At 47.5% G+C, this 19,666-nt stretch overlaps 1 protein-coding gene across 1 annotated transcript in view; it reads right to left on the bottom strand.

The window, feature by feature from the left end:
• TRIP4 (thyroid hormone receptor interactor 4) overlaps positions 1–19,666 on the bottom strand; it is a 62,745-nt gene continuing 43,079 nt past the window's right edge. The window contains exons 14-16 of the mRNA XM_038747323.1: positions 18,500–18,591; positions 6,055–6,157; positions 1–274 (exon numbers count right to left, since the gene is read on the bottom strand). Of these exons, the coding sequence (XP_038603251.1) occupies positions 207–274; positions 6,055–6,157; positions 18,500–18,591 (263 nt within the window). The 3' untranslated portion in view covers positions 1–206. The remainder of the gene's footprint in view (positions 275–6,054; positions 6,158–18,499; positions 18,592–19,666) is intronic.

The raw sequence follows: 19,666 nt of genomic DNA, 5'->3' as shown, positions 1-19,666 counted from the left end.
AACTTTTTAAATGGTTTTTATAAGCACGGTATACACGGTTTGGCCCACGGATTCAGCGAAAGATTCCACCCTGCCGAGGAGTTTATGTTCACTGAGATTCCTCGCTGGGCATTTCCACCGGCTCGGCTTCCAGAGGGAAAATGAGGAGGAAACCAGAGTCCCAGGCTTCTTTATGCTCTACAAATGAAGGTTCTTTCCCTGCTGGGTCAGACAGTTGCCTTCTGCTTCATTAACCCCTTCTTCGCTCCTTGATGGATCTTGGAGTCCAGTTTCCCTGTGAGGGAAAAAAAAAACCCCACTCATTATTTATTTTTAAACTTTATTTGCAATGCAAATACACTGCAGACCCACAGGTCTCCTGGTTACTATGTTCCTGTCACATTCAATTATCCTGCTTCGGGAGTCAGGCATTTCCACACTCCAGAATTCCATCCCGCCGAGACGACAAGGGGTTGGGGGTGCGGTGAAGGACGCGGAAAAGGATCCTGTGGATATTTAGCGGGCAAGAGGGTAAATTAACATCTCCCACTTGCAGAGTTCCTGGAAGATCAGCCCTCCTTGCTCCCGCGTAGTTTTGAGAAAACAGACACGTCCCGAGGACGGGCATCTCCCCCAGTGGGAAACCCATTCCCTCGACCCGTCAACTTTCTGGGCATAATGCAGGCCTCTCCCCCACGGTGAGAAGAGCAGCTCTCCTCAGCTCAGGGCTGCCTCTCAGCTCAATAGGGGGAGTGACCCGAAACAGTGGAGCACAGACCCGCTTCAATGGCCTGCTGACAAAGGGCCCCTATCACCAGCTAGGGAGGGCAGAGTTCACAGGCTGGAGGACTTTTCTAAGTGCTAAACTCAGCCTTCCCGTCCCCGGAGACCCTAATGGGAGTCAGTTCACTGACATCACCTCTAACCTCTGTCTCCTCCAATCACCCTCCTTGAGCAGCAACTCCCGGGCCCGAACGCATCCAATCGACGACGGGGGCCCGCGCTAGAAGCAGGCTCCGCGGGAACGGCCTTGGGGATTTCCTCACGATAAGGCTCTTAACGGATCCCGTCCTGGCCTGAGAACCCGAGCTGTCGGCTCGCTTTCCCCCAAAGTAATAAGAATAATAATAATAATGGCATTTATTAAGCGCTTACTATGTGCAAAGCACTGTTCTAAGCGCTGGGGAGGTTACAAAGTGATATCTAGCTCAGGAGTAAGCCTGGCTCTGTGCACCAGAAAGGTGATTCCCGCTCACTACTACTTGACAAAAGAAGATCAGAGGAGCCTCCCATCTAGGTGTATTCCATGCCCCTACCGCGACTATCATTCTCACACTTTCATCTTCAGTGAATGTATCCAAATGCTGTAGCATAAACGGGGGGGCCTCCACAGAATCTGCATCTCCCATGGTAGGGTAGCAGCTGATTCTGGATAAATAATAATAATAATAATGATGGCATTTATTAAGCGCTTACTATGTGCAAAGCACTGTTGAGGTTACGAGGTGATCAGGTTGTCCCAGGGGGGGCTCACAGTCTTAATCTCCATTTCACAGATGAGGTAACCGAGGCCCAGGGAAGTTAAGTGACTTGCCCAAAGCCACACAGCTGACAATTGGCGGAGCCGGGATTTGAACTCATGACCTCTGACTCCAAAGCCCGTGCTCCTTCCACTGAGCCACGCTGCTTCTCAAGCAGCTGATTAAGGCTGCCTGTGGATTAAGGGTTAGAGCCCACAGCTCCGGGCAATTCTCTGCACGGCACTATCTGCTGGGAAAGCCAAACATATCTGGGGCCATGTGGGGCAGGGCAGCGATTGTTCTTGCAAGGAGCAAGGGGGCAAAAGAAAGGTGGGAGGAGGGGATTTTCCAGACCAGTGGCTAAAAAGTAGATGACGGCAACTTGTAAATAATAATACTATTGGTATTATTTGCCAAGCACTTACTCTAATAATAATAATACTAATAATAATGATGGCATTTATTAAGCGCTTACTATGTGCAAAGCACTGTTCTAAGCGCTGGGGAGGTTACAAGGTGATCAGGTTGTCCCACGGGGGGCTCACAGTCTTAATCCCCATTTTACAGATGAGGGAACTGAGGCACAGAGAAGTTAAGTTACTTGCCCCAAGTCACACAGCTGACAATTGGCCAAGCTGGGATTTGAACCCATGACCTCTGACTCCAAAGCCCGGGCTCTTTCCACTGAGCCACGCTGCTTCTCGCTGCTTCTCCACTCTGTGCCAAGCACTGTTCTAAGCCCTGGGATCTTGTCTTGCTTTATGTCGTGGTGTCGTTTCCGACCCATAGCGACACCAAGGACGCACCTCGCCCAGGACGCCCCGCTCTCCGTCTGCACTCGTTCTGGTGGTGTATCCACAGAGTTTTCAGATACAGGTTAGACACAGTCCCTGTCCTCCATGGGGCTCACATTTTTAATTCCCATTTTACAGAGGAGGTAACTGAGTACAGAGAAGTGACTTGCCCAAGGTCACACAGCAGGGCCAGGATTAGAACCCAGGTCCTTCTAACTCCCAGGTGCGTGGCTCTCATCCACTAAGCCCAAGACGCAAATAGCAAATGTTCAAGAAAAGAGCATCCGAGCCCCTTCTCTGAGCTACGATGGAGGCATTACAGTAATAGGAGCTGAAGGTATTTATCGAGAGTCCACCCATTACCTTAAGACCTTGGGAAAGTACAACAGAAGCAAGAGACACCCTTCTCAGTCTCAAGGAGCTTACACTCTAACAGGGAAGACAGAAATAAAAAACCTTTTCAGAGAGGGCAATCAGAATAAATTGAATATACTCTCTAGTGCTGAGGAAATGAATAAATCAGTAGGTGCTAAGGGGTCTGATGGGTTGATGTCACTTGGAGTGCTGGGAGTTCATTAGGGAAGGGATCAGGTCTACTACCTCTATTGTACTTTCCCAAGCAGTTAATGTAGTACTCTGTTCACAATTGCTCAATAAATCATCAATCAATGGTATTTACTGAGCGCTTGCTGAGAGCAGGGTACTGAACTGAGTCCCCCTTTCCCTCTCCTCCTCCCCATCCGCCCGGCCCTACCTCCTTCCCCTCCCCACAGCACAGATTTATTACTCTATTTATTTTACTTGTACATATTTACTATTCTATTTATTTTGTTAATGATGTGCATCTAGCTTTACTTCTATTGATTCTGATGACTTGACACCTGTCCACATGTTTTGTTTTGTTGTCTGTCTCCCCCTTCTAGACCGTGAGCCCGTTGTTGGGTAGAGATCATCTCTATATGTTGCCAACTTGTACTTCCCAAGCGCTTAGTACACTGCTCTGCACACAATAAGCGCTCAATAAATACGACTGAATGAATGAATGAACTAAGCGCTTGGGAAAATCGAATGCAACAGAGTTTGTAGACGTGACCCCTGCCCACCAGGAGCTTAGAGTGTACAGGGGGAGACAAACATAAAACTAGAATACAGATGGGGAAAATAGCAGAGCATCATCACCACCACCACCACCACTATCATCATCAATAGTACTTATTGAGCACTTATCGTGTGCAAAGTATAAGGTTATTTACATCTATCAACTGATCAATCACTGGTATTTATCAATCAATCAATGGTATTTACTGAGTGCTTACTATGTGCAGAGTACTGTACTAAGCACTTGGGAGAGTACAACACAACAGAATCAGCAGACACGTTCCCTGCCCATAACGAGCGCTTACTGGGGGCAGAGCACTGTACTAAGCACTCGGGAGAATATTCATTTATTCATTCAATCGTATTTACTGAGCGCTTACTGTGTGCAGAGCACTGTACTAAGCGCTTGGGAAGGACAAATCGGCAACATATAGAGACGGTCCCTTCCCAACAACAGGCTCACAGCCTAGAAGGGGGTGACAGACAACAAAATGAGAAGGCAGGTGTCAATACCATTAGAATAAATAGAATTATAGCTATATACACATCCATTAATAAAATAGAGTAATAAATGTGTACAAATAAAATAGAGTCATAAATATGTACAAATATATACAAGTGCTGTGGGGAGGGGAAGGGGGTAGGGCAGAGGGAGGGCAGGCGATGGGGAGGGGAGGAGGGGGAGAGGATAAAGGGGGGGTTCAGTCTGGGAAGGCCTCCTGGAGGAGGTGAGCTCTCAGTAGGGCTTTGAAGGGAGGAAGAGAGCTAGTTTGGTGGATGTGAGGAGGGAGGGCATTCCAGGCCGGGGGTCGACGGCGGGACAGGCGAGAAAGAGGCACAGTGAGGAGGTTAGCGGCAGAGGAGCGGAGGGTGCGGGCTGGGCTGGAGAAGGACAGAAGGGAGGTGAGATAGGAGGGGGCGAGGGGATGGACAGCCTTGAAGCTGAGAGAGGAGTTTTTGCCTGATGCGTAGGTTGATTGGTAGCCACTGGAGATTTTTGAGGAGGGGAGTAACATGCCCAGAGTGTTTCTGCACAAAGATGATCCGGGCTGCAACTTGAAGTGTAGATTGAAGTGGGGAGAGACAGGAGGACGGGAGATCAGAAAGGAGGCTGATGCAGTAATCCAGTCGGGATAGGATGAGAGATTGAACCAGCAAGGTAGCGGTTTGGATGGAGAGGAAAGGGCGGATCTTGGTGATGTTGTGGAGGTGAGACCGGCAGGTTCTGGTGACGGATTGGATGTGTGGGGTGAATGAGAGAACGGAGTCAAGGATGACACCAAGGTTGTGGGCTTGTGAGACGGGAAGGATGGTAGTGCCGTCCACAGTGACGGGGAAGTCAGGGAGGGGACAGGGTTTGGGAGGGAAAATAAGGAGCTCAGTCTTGGACATGCTGAATTTTAGATGGTGGGCAGACATCCAGATGGAGATGTCCTGAAGGCAGGAGGAGATACGAGCCTGGAGGGAGGGACAGAGAACAGGGGTGGAGATGGAGATTTGGGTGTCATCAACGTAGAGATGATAGCTTAATAAAGAATACAGTTCAATAGCGTTCACAGACACATTCCCTACCTACAAGGAGCCTCCAGGCTACAACATACATTCTAGGGCACACATAAGTGCTGTGGGGTTGGGGTGAGTGTCAAAGTGCTTAATTCTACTGATGATGATGATGATGATGATGATAATGGAGGAAGAGGGGCTTTTGGGGGGCTCTGAAGAGCCATGGTCTGTTGGATTAGTTCAGAGAGAGGGAGTTCCAGGCCATTGGGGCAGCGTGAGCAAGGGTAAAGAGATTAATAACAATAATAATAATAATGATGGCATTTATTAAGCGCTTACTATGTGCAAAGCACTGTTCTAAGTGCTGGGGGGGGATACAAAGTGATCAGGTTGTCCCACAGGGGGCTCACAGTCTTAATCCCCATTTTACAGATGAGGGAACTGAGGCACAGAGAAGTTAAGTGACTTGCCCAAAGTCACACAGCTGACAACTGGCAGAGTCGGGATTAGAACCCATGACCTCCGACTCCAAAGCCCGTGCTCTTTCCACCGAGTCACGCTGCTTCTCTAAGTGAGTAGGGAGTGAGGGGCAGCAAGAAGATTAGCTTGTGGGCATTTAAGAGAGCATGCTGGAGAACAGAGGCGGAAGACAGCTGATGTGTAATATAGGGAGAGAGGATGAGAAAGCCTTGAAACGGTGAGTGACATGGGAAGCAGTTGGGAGGGATTGGAGGAAAGGGGAGATGTGTGGAACTTCAAAAAGCTGATTCATGCAGCCGGGTGTAGTACAGATTGTAAGGGAGAGAGGCTGGAGGCAAGGAGACCAGTGAGGAGGCTGATCCAGTAGCCTGGTTGGAGACGAATGGGCGGCTGTGGGAAATGTTGTGCATGGAGGAGCAATTTAGAATCCCCTAAAGAAATGCAAAAGAAGCCAACAGTTGTGCAAGTGAAATTCTAAGAGACACACGTTCAGGACCAAACTTCAAAATCAAGTTTGGAAATGGCTACATTCCAGGACAACCTAGTACCAGGTTTGTCGCTAGAAACAACTTTCTAATTTTACCAAGAAATCAGGAGAGAGCACGAGTGCCCCTCCGGTGCAGGAAGGAGGATGCAAACCAAAAGGGAAGAGGCATTCGTTTCCAGGACATAAAACTTACAGATCTTGTGTTTTCCTTTGATGGGAAACTTCAGGATCATTTCCTGGGGATTTGTGCAGAGGTAGACGAATGGAGAATCAGATTCTTGACTGAGGTCCGGGTGCTGCAAAACACAAACCCCAAAAGTCTCGTGGGGAACCCGGCTGAGTGGGGAAACCAAGTGCCCGTCCCAAAGAGCTCAAAATAGCCCGTGACCGTCACCCGTCATCCCTCACGAACCCTCAGGGAGATAGGCGGCTGATGGGTCTTTTCCTCTCCATTTCTCCGATGGGAAACAGGCAGAGAGAAACATACCGATCCCAACTTTGTTGTATTGTATGAATCAACCATCAGGGGTATTTATTGAGTGTTTACTGTGTGCAGAGCACTGTACTAAACACTTGGGAGAGTCTACAACAGGGTTGTAGCACGTTCCCCGCCCACGGCAAGCTTACAGTCTAAAGAGGGAGACAGACGTTAATACACATAAGTCACGGCTATCTACATCAGTACTGTGGGGCTGAGGTGAATATCAAGTTTCCAAAGGGTTCGGATCCAAGGGCAGAGACAATGCAGGAGGGAGAGGGAGTTGGGGAAACGAGGGCTTCTTGGTGGAGATTGACCGTAAGGCTTTGAAGGTGGGGAAGAGTGGTGGTCTGGCTTCTATGGACAGGGAGGGAGTCCAGGCCAGGGGGAAGATGTGGGAAAGGAATCGGTAGTGAGATAGACGAGATTGGGGTACAGTGAGAAAGCTGGCACTAGAGGAGCAAAATGTGTGGACTGGACTGTAATATGTAAGTGAGGCGATGTAGGAGCAGCGACCTGATACAAGTGCTTTAAACTTGATGATGTTAAGGAGTTTCTGTTGATGCAAAGGTGGATAGGACCCTTAGCACAGTGCTCTGCACACAATAAGCGTTCAATAAATACCACTGATTGACCGACTGAAAATTAGCTTACTCAGCTACACAGAGAGACAGGAACACAAGTGGGAATGGAATTCTTGCCTCCCAAATCCCAGCCCGGGGCAGCAGAAATGTCTTATTTACATAATGCTTTTCATCCCTGAATTTCTGTATGGCCCTACTTTCATAAAAAGATGCCCGATGTCCTCCCAGGAGACAGGCGAGAGCTGAAACGTGTGAAGCACAAGGCACCTAAGAGTCAAGGGCTTTAGGAATTTCCCAATATTTCCCTTCAGGAATGAGGGGCACCTTCTGGATTCAATGAAGGCCCTGGAAAGACTTCAGAAAATGAAAACATTTGGGGAAATTCTGCCGGAAACAGTAAACAGAGCCCTGCCTCCACCAATGGAGAAGGAAGATGATTCATTCTGAAAGGTATGAACATGCAAAAGCTGTCATGTTGGACACAGTCCAGTCTCACAGAGGGTGAAAAGGTGACCTGCAAAGCAATTCTGTAGACTGTTTTAGAAGCCTGGTTCAGATCTCCAATCGGTAACGGAATCTGCGCAGTCGGCCAGTTCTTACTCCTTCCCGCTCTTGTGGTCCTGGAACCAGGAGAAGAACTGTTGTGCTGGCTGGGGCAGGGCTGGGGTCAGGAAGAAACCTCTCAGAAACGGCTGGTCGATCCGGAGTTTTGTTATGTAATAACTGTGATATTTGTTAAGCGCTTATTCCGTGCCGGGCACTGTTCTAAGCGCTGAGGTAGATCCGAGCTAACTGGGTTGGACACAGGCCCTGTCCCACATGGGGCTCACGGGTCTCAATCCCCATTTTTACAGATGAGGGAACTGAGGCAAAGAGGAGTGAAGTGACTCGCCCCAGGTCATCCAGCAGAGAAATGGTGGCAGAGCTGGGATTAGAACCCAGGTCCTTCCGATTCCCAGGCCCGTGCTCGAAAGCATCTGGGGATGTTCTGGGATTACCCCACACTGCCAACAGGGCTCATGGGCATCCATCTGGGGGGACTTCCTCCTTGGTCAGGTGGGCCAGTCTTCCACTCATTCATTCATTCAATCGTATTTATTGAGCGCTTACTGTGTGCAGAGCACTGTACTAAGCGCTTGGGAAGTACAAGTTGGCAACATTTAGAGACGGTCCCTACCCAACAGCGGGCTCACAGTCTAGAAGGGGGAGACAGACAACAAAACAAAACATATTAAATAGAATAGAGATGCACAAATCAAATAAATAGAGTAATAAATATGTACAAACATATATACATATATACTGGTTTTTAGGGTCCTCACTGACGATGATAAGCAGTTTGAAGAATCACGTCTTCTTTGGCTCGCAGTTGCCTAGTTTCTCCGTAACGGTCCATATTGCTAAGCAGGACACCCTGGAAGCTCGTCACTGGGAGCAGGGAATGTGTCTGCTAATTCTGTTATATTGCACTCTCCCAAAGGCTTAGTAATAATAATAATAACGATGGTATTTGGCAAGCGCTTACTATGTGCTGAGCACTGTTCTAAGCGCTGGGATGGATACAAGGTTATCAGGTTGTCCCACGTGGAGCTCACAGTCTTAATCCCCATTTTACAGACAAGGTAACGGAGGCACAGAGAAGTTAAGTGACTTGCCCAAAGTCACACAGATGACAAGTGGTGGAGTCGGGATTAGAATCCACGACCTCTGACTTGCAGTGCCCTGCACCAAGTAAGCACTCAATAAGTAGCACTGATTGACTGATTTTCTACAAACTTCATCCTCTGTTAGTTCTGCTGAGGAGCTAAATGCTGCTGTACAGAACCCCTCAGCTGTTTTTTGGTACTCCCCATCCACCACCGCTTCTATCTGGGGGAAACGAGCAGTGCTTTGGTAAAGACCTAATATTGGCTGAAGCTTTAATCAACCAATCAATCGTATTTATTATTTACTGTGAGCAAGGCACTGAACTAAACGCTTAGAAGTTCCCTGCCCACAATGAGCTTACTGTCTCTAGATCAATCAATCGTATTTATTGAGCGCTTACTGTGTGCACAGCACTGTACTAAGCGCTTGGGAAGTACAAGTTGGCAACATATAGAGATGGTCAATGGTCTCTACTGAATGCTCGGGAGATTACAGTACCGTACAGTTGCTAGACACGATCCATGCTCACAAGGAACCTCGTTGTTTCCATAGAGAGGCTCGGGTGAAGGGCTCGGCTGGGAGAAAGAAACCTTTCTCCTCTTCCAAATGCCCAGAGAGCGGATGGGGTTGAAGCGGAGTCCTAGAGCCCAACTGGACAGAGGAGAAAAGTGGCCTGCAGAACAAACTGGCAAATTCCAAATTCCCCAGGGTCAGCTGCTCGGCACGACTACTGTCCGAGGCAGCCACCGAGATCGTTAAACCTCACACGACAGCAGAGGCTGAAACCCCAGGGGCTCAGAACTCTCCCTCCCTTCAATTATCCTCCTCTCCCTTCTCCGGAGTCTGGAGAGCTTCAAGGCCAGGGACGGCGTTGCCAGGATTTCAGAGCTCTGCCGCTCCAGAGCAGCGAGCCAGTTGGGGCAAGGGGTTTGTCTGAGTTAGTAGGAAGCTATGTGAATTATGTGCAGGGTTCGCCAAGGGAAGCAGTTGACCTGACGGCAATTTCCTTAGGCAGCATGTGGGAATTGAGGCCTAGCTACCTGCGGGGAAAGACAATTCTGTCATCTCTAACTTCTGGATCAGGAACAGAGGCTTCGGTATTTGGTCCGCTGTCCCGCCAATCAAAGCTGTGACCTTGGGATGGGGTAATTCCACATTACTATCTTCTTCACCCACACAGATGACAAATTCCAGCAGGCGAACAAGCCAGCATGTTCGCCCCCACTTGCAGGCTGGGAGTTGGGAGTCTTTGGGGCTCTGCGGTTCACCATTAAAGAAGTAATCTTCTGCTTCCTGCAAAGTAGATGCAGACTTTGGCCTTTGAGAAAATAGCGCACGTGGCCCTAGCTGAGTGAGTTTACAACACTGCCCTGTTGTGATCAAATGAGACAAACAAATGGAGGGCTCTGGGAAAGATTGGGATCTTGGGTTAGGAAACGAGGGGCAAGTTTTAGATTGCGTGAGTAGGGATTTCTTGGGTCTCCTTTCTACCTTAAAGTAAAAATACACATAAAAAGTCCCTCTCATCCTCCAAACACGAAAGCCATCGGGCTCCCGGCTCCTCCCTCGGTTCAGCTCAACTGACCACCAACTTGGGGCTGAAGAAGAAGAGGCAGGGTTGGAAATGAAGGCAGCCTGGGAGGGCTAAAAGAAAAGTAGCACCTACTTGTTGGCAGAACTGAATCATCCTCACCATGAAATGCAATTTTAAAGCCATCATTTTGGCAGGAACTCAGTCCCCCCCAGGAGAGCTCAGCCCGTGCTACTGGACTGGCGGGTAGTAATAAATCAGCCTAGGCACCAGAGAATGGAAGCACCACGTTTCACGCTGACAAGGAAGGGGGTTTACGAGGAGCCGCTCTGGGCTTCAGAAGTCATCGGACAAGAAAGCAGATGGTCTGGCAAGAGAGCAAGGAAGGTAAGTTCAGAAGGCGGCACTTGTGAAGGAGACTGGGCGTCCCATAAAACAGAACATAAGTGTGGGAAGGCCCCATAATGAAAGGCCCCAGGGTGCAACAAATTGCAATAGGGGAAGCTCAGGAATGGAAGGTCTCGAGGGTGACACTTGGAGGCCGAGGACACCCGGGAAAGGCCGCCCCAAGAAGTTGGGGCCAGTCCTTACCCATGGTGTGATGCCCATTTCCAGTGTGATGTGGGGGAGGAAGTGGACTCGAGCTTCTTTCATGCCTCATAAGTTTCATAGCTGTGTGACATAACAGGTAATTAAGCACTAAACAGCCATTTTCTCCTCCTCTCCAGAGGGAAATTGCTCACCATCCAACTATAAAATATTTCTTTTTTAGGTTCTATAAGAGAGAAGGAACACAGCAGCTTTTGGCAACCAGTGCTGATCCAGAGCCAAACGGCAGTTTTTATCCTAATCTTTATAGAATCCCCTTAGTCCTTATACCATTGTGATCAATAACTCCTATTAGCCATTCACTTTTCCTTCAGACAAAAATCTCAGAGTGGCCTAACACTTTTACCTTGTTTTTGGCATCTGAGCTATTGTAACAAGGGACAGAAAGTTTACTGACTGGTCCTTAGCTCCTTTACTGGTTTGCATTTGGGGGAATTTAACAGGTAATGGACTCAAACCTCGTTTACTGCCACTCAATTCCAAATAGACTGGGGTAATTTCTCCTGACCTGGAACGAGAGGTTGGAAGCCTAAAATAATGGGGAGTGTGGAGGGAAGAAAGAGAGAAGGGGGGGGGGAGAGAGAGGGAGAGAGAGAGAAAGGAAACGCAGTTTCCAAATGATTCACATGGTACGTGAGGTACCTCAAGACTCAATGTCTTGGAGATCAGAATTGCTTTTCCCCCATCAGAGAGAGAGAGAGAGCACACACGTGCACAACATTCTTTCAAAACACAGACAATACAGAACCTGGCAGTCCTCCTGCTGGATAATACAAATCTCCAGGGCCCACATTTTCATTGCCTAAATCTCCACTCCAGATTTTCACTGCCTACAGTGGCTAAGAGGCCATATTAGCAAGTCAACACACTTACCTAGAATCACTAAATAGGTTGCTGGCTGGTCAGTAAAGGAATCGTCTATCTGCCTCTCTTGGTCTCCACAGCTATTTTCCCCACCACTGTCGGCAAAGAGCCGAGACCAGAGCTGGGGATTGCACCAATTTCTTCCGCGGTTTTCTATGCTCTTCCAACTCTGGTCTCTGAGGCTGTTTTCTATAATTGCCCTCAAGACTATTCTAACCCTGTTCCTCTCTGTTCACCTCTTTATTTTAACAATTTCCACACAGCGGCATTTGGACTCTCGGTCAAAGATCCTAAATGTGAATTCTCTACCCTCATGCGATTTGCTTTTCATTTGGAAAATAAAGGCTCCTCCCTCTAAATGAACCATGTTACAGTTTTGTATTAGCCAATATGGAATCTATCCATCCTAAACATGTCCCTCCTCAACCCATATGGATGCCGCGGGAGCTGAATTCAGAAAATTCCCTGCCCTTATTTCACCTTTCAGAGAAAAGTTACAATCAAGCTCCTAATACTATCTTCAAATAACATTTACTAAGGGTTGCTTTAGGCCGGCACCGTGCTAACGCAATCTCGGGGGTCCGAGAAAACAAATTAATCTATAAAACTCAAACTAAAATGATGGGGAAGAAGATTTATCTTCAGCATCCCAGAATGAACTCCCTTCATTGCTACAACCTAAATTTACTTTGCCACCATTCGCATTTTAAAAATGCAGGGTTTAGAGTATGGGGTTTCAGGTTACCTTCTGGGCACTGTCACTGTTCTATGCAACAAGATCTTAAACTGGAGTTTAGACTGTGGTGAATGTGATGAAAGCTCTGTCACTTGGGATCCTAAAATTAGGCTGATCAAAACATTCAAGGAAGGCCAGGACAGGTTGCCAGGGGATGGATTAATTCCTCTTTTCCACCTCTAGTACCTACATTTTTCCATGTGCAAATCAAATTTGCTTATGCTTTTCATCTGGTTTACTTATTAGGAAGGGGGAGATCATGCAGCGTGGCTCAGTGGAAAGAGCCTGGGCTTTGGAGTCAGAAGTCATGGGTTCAAATCCCGGCTCCGCCAATTGTCAGCTGTGTGACCTTGGGCAAGTCACTTAACTTCTCTGTGCCTCAGTTCCCTCATCTGTAAAATGGGGATTAAGACTGTGAGCCCCACGTGGGACAACCTGATCACTTTGTATCCCCACCCCCGCACTTAGAACAGTGCTTTGCACATAGTAAGCGCTTAAAAAATACCATCATCATTATTATTATTATTTGCTGATAGAGATAGGAACAAACTTAAACATATAAATAAAACTCAAATCTTCAAAAGCAATGAAACCCTCCATTAGTTCAATAGATGTAAAGAAAACGAGTATTACTTCCCACCTATTTTCACAAGACTTGCAAAAGAAAATTCCTTGTTCTTTAGATAAGTCAAAAAACGCAGGGCTGACCCCTAAATTGGCTATTTATGCCTTTCCCTTATTCATGGCGACCTCTGAGGTCACTTGTTTTGCAGTTCAGACACAGCATGACCAAAATGCAAAACTGTGAATGGCATGAAATTGTCTCTCTCTATATAAATAGGACAGGAATCTAACACTATTTTTTTCCAATAGACTTGAATCTCTTCTTGTTCGTCATAATTTTGTGAAGGTAACCCCAGCAATTGGCCAGGGATCTGAAAATCCCCATCGTTTTTATGTTTAAACATACTTGCTGCTCTGGTTCTTTATTTGCATCATTCCCTCTTCCCTTCCCCTGACCCCATCCTGGGCAAGCAGAATCACCGCGTACGTGCTTCCATCCTGTGAGCTCATACTTGGGAGACAGGGGCACTGGACACCCATAAAAACGCTCAAAAATACATCTGCCCTGAGCAAGCTAATCCAAGAACCAAGAACCTATTCAAGTGGTTCCTGATGTACAAGTGGAATATAGCCTGGGTGACTCTTTTTTATGGTATTTGTTAAGCACTATGTGTGAGCTCTGGAGGAGATACATGCTAATCAGATTGGACACAGTCTATGTCCCAAATACGTCTCACAGTCTTAATCCTCATTTTACAGATGAGGTAAGTGAGGCCCAGAGAAGTGAAGTGACTTGCTCAAGGTCACAGAGCAGACCAGTGACAGAGCCGGGATTAAATCCAGGCCCTTCTTACTCCCCGGCCTGTACTCTATCCACTAGGCCACGCTGATTCCCTGGACCAGGACAGAACCGTCCCTGGTAAATCCGCCTCGCTTTCTGGGAATTTTGAAAATCCACTCTCAGGCTGTTTGGAGAGCAGTCATTTCAGGGCACTTCTTGGCATGCCATTTGTTTTCCCTAGATTGAGCTGAAAGTTCCCTTTGAATTAGGCTGGGATTGCCAGCATATGGTTTCCCCTTCCTCTGGGTTGGCAGCCCCCGAGGCCCCTATGGAGTATACATTGCCAGGTCGGCATGTTGGCACGCTCCCTTAAAACTGCTAGCCGCAAAGCAGAGGGGCCACTTTCACACACCTGTGAAGAGAAAACGGGGACTGGGTATCTTCAGAAAGCTGGCTTGTTTTGACTGCTATATCCTTCATATTTTAATTTGTCTTCCAAATCCTCATCTCTATGGCCCGACCAGCAAACTTTTGGTGATGGCTGTCACCAGGCAGTGACCCTCTGCCTCCCTGTAAAGCTGCAGTTACACTGTTGATGCCCGAGTTACGGGACTGACGGGCACTCGGCGCTGAGGAACGGCCTCGACCCAAGTCCGCAGAGAGTTGAATACTTGGCCGCCGCATTAGCCGTAAAACAACGTGCACTTAGGTCAGCAGCTGACAGAGGGGGATGGTTTCAGTTCAGAATGGGAGTAAGGGAGAGAGCATAATCAATAACTTCGAGATTTCAGCAGGGATTAGATGGGCAGAATGAGGAGCATGATAAAAATAACACATACACAACACACGCAGAAACAAAACCCACCAACCCAACTTTTGTTTGAAATCCTGCTGGGTCTAGACTGTAACGTGTGAGGAGAGAACCACTCACAACCACAGCTGCTAATGGTTATGGATTTGGCAATCAAAATGTCTTTGTTGAAAAAAAAAAAGTTAACTGCCTTACTATTGAGGTTACAAACCGCAGCCCTGATGCATTGTTGCAGTCAACATCCTCCCTGCTGGTTTTGAGAGCTTACATCTGCTGCTGGCAGATAAAACGCTGGCAAACAGCATGGGTTTCTTCCAGGGGAATGCAAGGGAAGCTTTACTAGATAGCTTCCTTTCCCTTTCTCCCCAGCAGTTCAGCCCCTCGAGTTCCTCTTCACTGCTACCCTTTTACTGAGGATCAATGGGGACGGTATGGTTAAATTATTTTGGGTGTAGGACTGGTCTTGCCAGTCAGGGAGACAGGGTGGACAAGTTGCCAGCCCAGGGCTCACACTTTATATATATATTTATGGATATGAGGGAGACGCAGCACGGCCTAGTGGAAAGAGCATGGGTCTGGGAGTAGGAGGACCTGGGTTCTAATCCTGGCTCCACCATCTGTCTGCTGTGTGACCTTGGGCAAGTTGTACCTTCTATGTGCCCCAGGTACCTCCTCTGGGAAATGGGGAATAAGACTATGGGCCCCACATGGGACAGGGACTGTGTCCAAACCAATTACTTTGTATCTACCCCAGCGCTTAGTACAGTGCCTGGTGCATAGTATGCTTTAAACAAATACCATTTAAAAATAATATATTTAAGAAAGCACTTAACCCCAGAACAGCCTCGCTTCATTTACAAATCCTTACTATGGAAATCTCTCCCTGGGTTTCGGAGACTCGGGAAGTCTGGTTGTGCCCCAGATGGTCAGCACCGGGCTCTTTACCAAACATTTACACCACCCCATGAGACATGGAAGTAGCTAGAGGGCCATTTTGTAGGAGAGAAAAGGGAAGTTCAAAACTGGGGAGCAGTTTGGTCCTAATCACCCAGGGAGTAAATACTATAGTTGGGATACTTCTGTCCCTTACCCTCTTTCCTAAGCGGAGGACATTTAACACCTCATGTGGAGAATAGTGGGGCAGGGAGTTTGAGGAGTTGGGGCTCAGTGTAGCCTAGAAGAAAGTGAGAGACTGGAAGTCAGTAAACGCCTGGATTCTTGTCCGAGCTCTGCCACGGGCCTGCTGTGAGAACTTGGGCATGTCACTTAACACCCCTGGGCTGCAGTTCTTTCATCTGTAAACCTCCAGATTATGAACCCCTTGTGGGCTAGGGACTGTGTCTGTTTTGATGATCTTGAATCTATCCCAGTGCTTGCCACATAGTAAATGCTCAGTAAATATCCCAACTAAGCAGGAAAGCAGCAGGCAGAGAGGAGTCAGGAAATTCAATCTTCAGTGTTTCTCTCGGTGAGGTTTAGACTAACACGCCTGAGATATTTGTTTTTTCTCCTCCTCCCCTAAGTTTCTCAGAACTCGGGAAAGATGTTGGCAGGGCAGACTAAGCCGTTACAGTCCCAAAACAGAGCCAGGCAGGCCATGTGAATGGTCTTGACATGTTCACAGCGTGAACAAATCCCAGAATCCAGTCCAGCAAACTTGAAAAGATGTTAAGGTCCTCACAGGACAAGGACTCCCAGATTTGGGACAAATGCTAACGCTAACCAGCCAAGTGTTGCCTTCACAGACAGCCAAGAAACAGCGGGCACAAACCACAGAAAAGCCGACAATGCGGGAGAGAGAAGACTGGGTGCTGGTTCCTACATTATCATTTGAAGAAGCCTGGGGGCTTCTGCCAATTTGGTCAAGCATCATAAATCAGGAAATTTTTAAAGAGATTTGCCAGCCTCAATCGAGGACATATGGCAGAATTGCTGTGGGTCCACGGAGCCCTCAGAAGTTCTTAACATCTTGGACATCTCAATGGCCCTCTGAGAACCCGATTGCTCATCTGGTTTTCGTAATTCCCATAACCAGAAAGAACTTTGAACTCTTGGACCGCATTTTTCCTCCTCATTCCCTACGAAATGGACAACGGGTATTAATTAATTGGGAGGTTGGAAAACCTTCTGAGGATTTAAGTAGATTGGGCCTTATGGGCAGAGCACAGGACTTGGAGTCCCTGACTCACTGTGCATAGACAGTGAACTGTAAGCTCGCTGTGGGCACGGAATGTGTTTGTTTATTGTTGTATTGTACTCTCCCAAGCCCTTCAGTACAGTGTTCTGTCCACAGTAAGTGCTCAATAAATATGACTGAATGAAGGCAGGAAGCTGGACTCAGAGTTAGCAGGCAAAACCACTGAACAAGGCTGTGTGGTCCCCCAAAGAGGCAAAACAACTACCGAGGAATCATTTGGCGGAGAGAATTAGGAGTCAGAAGAAATGTCCTAGTAGGAAAAGCAGGGGCCTGAGAGTCATGAGACCTAGGTTCTAATCCCAGTTTTGCTACTGCCCTGCTCTGAGAACTTGGGTAAGTTCCTTAACCTCTCTGTACCTCGTTTGCCTCCATCAATAAGGTGGAAAAATGATATGGTATGTACTAAATGCTTATTGTGTGCTAAGCGCTGGGAGAGATATAGGGCAATCAGATTGGACATAGTTCCTGTTCTTCGTGCTCTTCGCATCTCTTAGGTTCTAAGCTTCATGAAGAACAGGAACTATGCCCAATCTGATTGCCCTATATCTCTCCCAGCGCTTAGCACACAATAAGCATTTAATACATACCATAACTACAAACTTACAGTGTGTGTAAAAATGAATCGAGTGGCGAAAGGAAGTTAAATCTGGAGCCAGGCATATTCCTACCCACTAGACTATAAGCTCCTTTGCGGGCAGGGATTGTGTCTACCAACTGTACTGTGCTTAGTACAGTGCTCTGCACCTAGTTATTGCTTAATAAATACCACTGATTGAGGACAGAACAAGTTCCTACTGAAACGCATTAAAACAGTGCTCTGCACATAGTAAGCGCTTAATAAATGCCATCATTATTATTATTATTATTATTAAAGTTGGGAATAGTCCCGTAATTTATTTTAATGGCTGTCTCCCCCTGTAGACTGTAAGCTCCATGCGGGGGGCGGGGGTCACGTCAACCTACTCTATTATATTTTACTTCCCCAAGCACCAAGTACAGTGCCCGGCACCCAGCAAATGCTCAATAAATATATTTGATTGATTAAGGTGGGGGAAGCCCCATTGCTAAGCCAAGTCAAACTGGACGGTGGGCTGGAAAAATATGCTGCGGGGAACGGACGAGCTTTCAGAGGCTAGAAATGCTCTTTTCCCATCTTACATTCTAGCAGATGGTTCATCTAAGCCGAGGCTTTGCATTTCCAGAGGTCTTGAAAGTCTTCGGCTCCCTCTGCTGATGGGAAATTAGCTCCGGTTCGGCCATCGGCCTCCGATGACAAAGGAAGCCCCGCGCAGCCAGGTTGAAAAGCGAGGAAAGCGAGGACCTGACCCTCTAACGCACGCTGGCCAACCTTGGGATTCTAGGCTTTGGGCTGAGCAGCTCACGGAGATAAGCAACATCCTTAGCTTTCTCAAGAAGCAATCCAACTGACAAACTGAGAGTGTGTTTTTTCCCGGAGGGAAGGAAACTTTCTGTAAAGCTTGTGAGGGAGAGAATACTTTTAAGTGGATTTGAGCAATAGCTTTCTTCCTTCCCCCTAGAGTGATAAAGCCGTAGGTTTCCCCAGACAGAGCTACAGACCGGTTGGGACAGTCTAGAGGTGCTCCTTATTAAACCCTAACCATCAAGTTGCATGAACTGCCCACTACCTTTTCACTCAATAACCTACATCTTCCTGACACATCGTGCCCGGTCCCAACTACCACCTAAATTCCAGCCAATTCTGCCTTCCCATGTCCAGGGATCCGTGGTGTTGGAGAAGTCCTGCAAATTACAGAGGCCCAGTTTTCGAGGGAAACGGGCCAAACCTCTAGCTGAAGAAAGGTCCCCCTTGCTTACCTGTTCCTTAAATTGCTCTTGGGGTAAGCAGTCAATCAGGTCCACACAGCCAAGGAGACAACCGGACGGATAATCACTGGGAAATGCCAAATCTGCATCAAGAACAACCAAAATGGTTGGACAAAACCCCGTCTTTCTCACCCTGCTCCTCGATAACCTGTTTTCAATTCTGAGCCCTTGGCTTTTTCCATTCTTGCTTTCATTTCCTGTGCGGTCACCAGGAAACTGGTGAGGTTTCTATTAGTGTAACTCCTTCCATTGTTTTGGGCAAGGCTGGTGAGTTGCTGTTGGGAATCCATCGAACAATCAGTGCTACAACCTCATCTACCACTGGGTTCACAGTACAGGCCTAGACCCCAACATCACTCAGCTGTTGCCCCTCCTTAGCAAGGAATATCGGTTATGCTGAACTGTACCGGGCTGGGTGGCGGTTTGGCAATAACGAATGTCAATTATAGGTGTCAAGAAAAAGAAAACCCACAACTTCCTTTTCTATTAACGGAAACCATAAAATACCAGACAACAATATACAAATCAGAAAAGCCACGATGGTCGGTCCTGTGCTCTGAAGGAAGTCCAAACTTTTGACGCCGAGTGAGGCTTGACGTTCAGATGTACTGTGAAGCAAAAACCCCCATCTCAGACAAGAGAGAAAGGATCCCCGGAGATCCCACAGGGGCCTCCTAGGAGCTAAAAAAAACCCAACAACACGCAGAGAGATCTCCCTTAATGTACAGCCTAGGCCAAGTAGGCCTTGGCCTGTCCGATCAGATGGGAGAAAAGATCTGTGAACAAACCTAAAGCCTGTCCTTCCCAGTTGGTGAATGTTAGTTTACATGACAACTGGCATATTACCTTCACACATGGGACATGGGAACATCAGCATCTGCCCACACAACAGGAGCCTTGCAAATAAACTAGACAAATTGAATGCCTCTGATTCTGGAAACCGACAAAGTTTGCTGTGGGCGGGGAACGTGTCTCCGTCTCTGTTATGTTGTTATATTGTACTTTCCCAAGTGCTTAGTACAGTGCTCTGCACACAGTAAGCGCTCAATAAATACGATTGACTGATGAATATTGTGAAAGGATTAATGTTTATGCTATCCTTTTAGGGATGATAAAGGGTAATAATAGGGAGCAGGGCAGAATGGTGGAAAGAGTCCA

This window comes from Tachyglossus aculeatus, chromosome 5, assembly GCF_015852505.1.
Source record: "Tachyglossus aculeatus isolate mTacAcu1 chromosome 5, mTacAcu1.pri, whole genome shotgun sequence".
Taxonomy (NCBI): Eukaryota; Metazoa; Chordata; class Mammalia; order Monotremata; family Tachyglossidae; genus Tachyglossus; species Tachyglossus aculeatus.
This window is presented reverse-complemented; position numbering and strand designations above follow the sequence as displayed.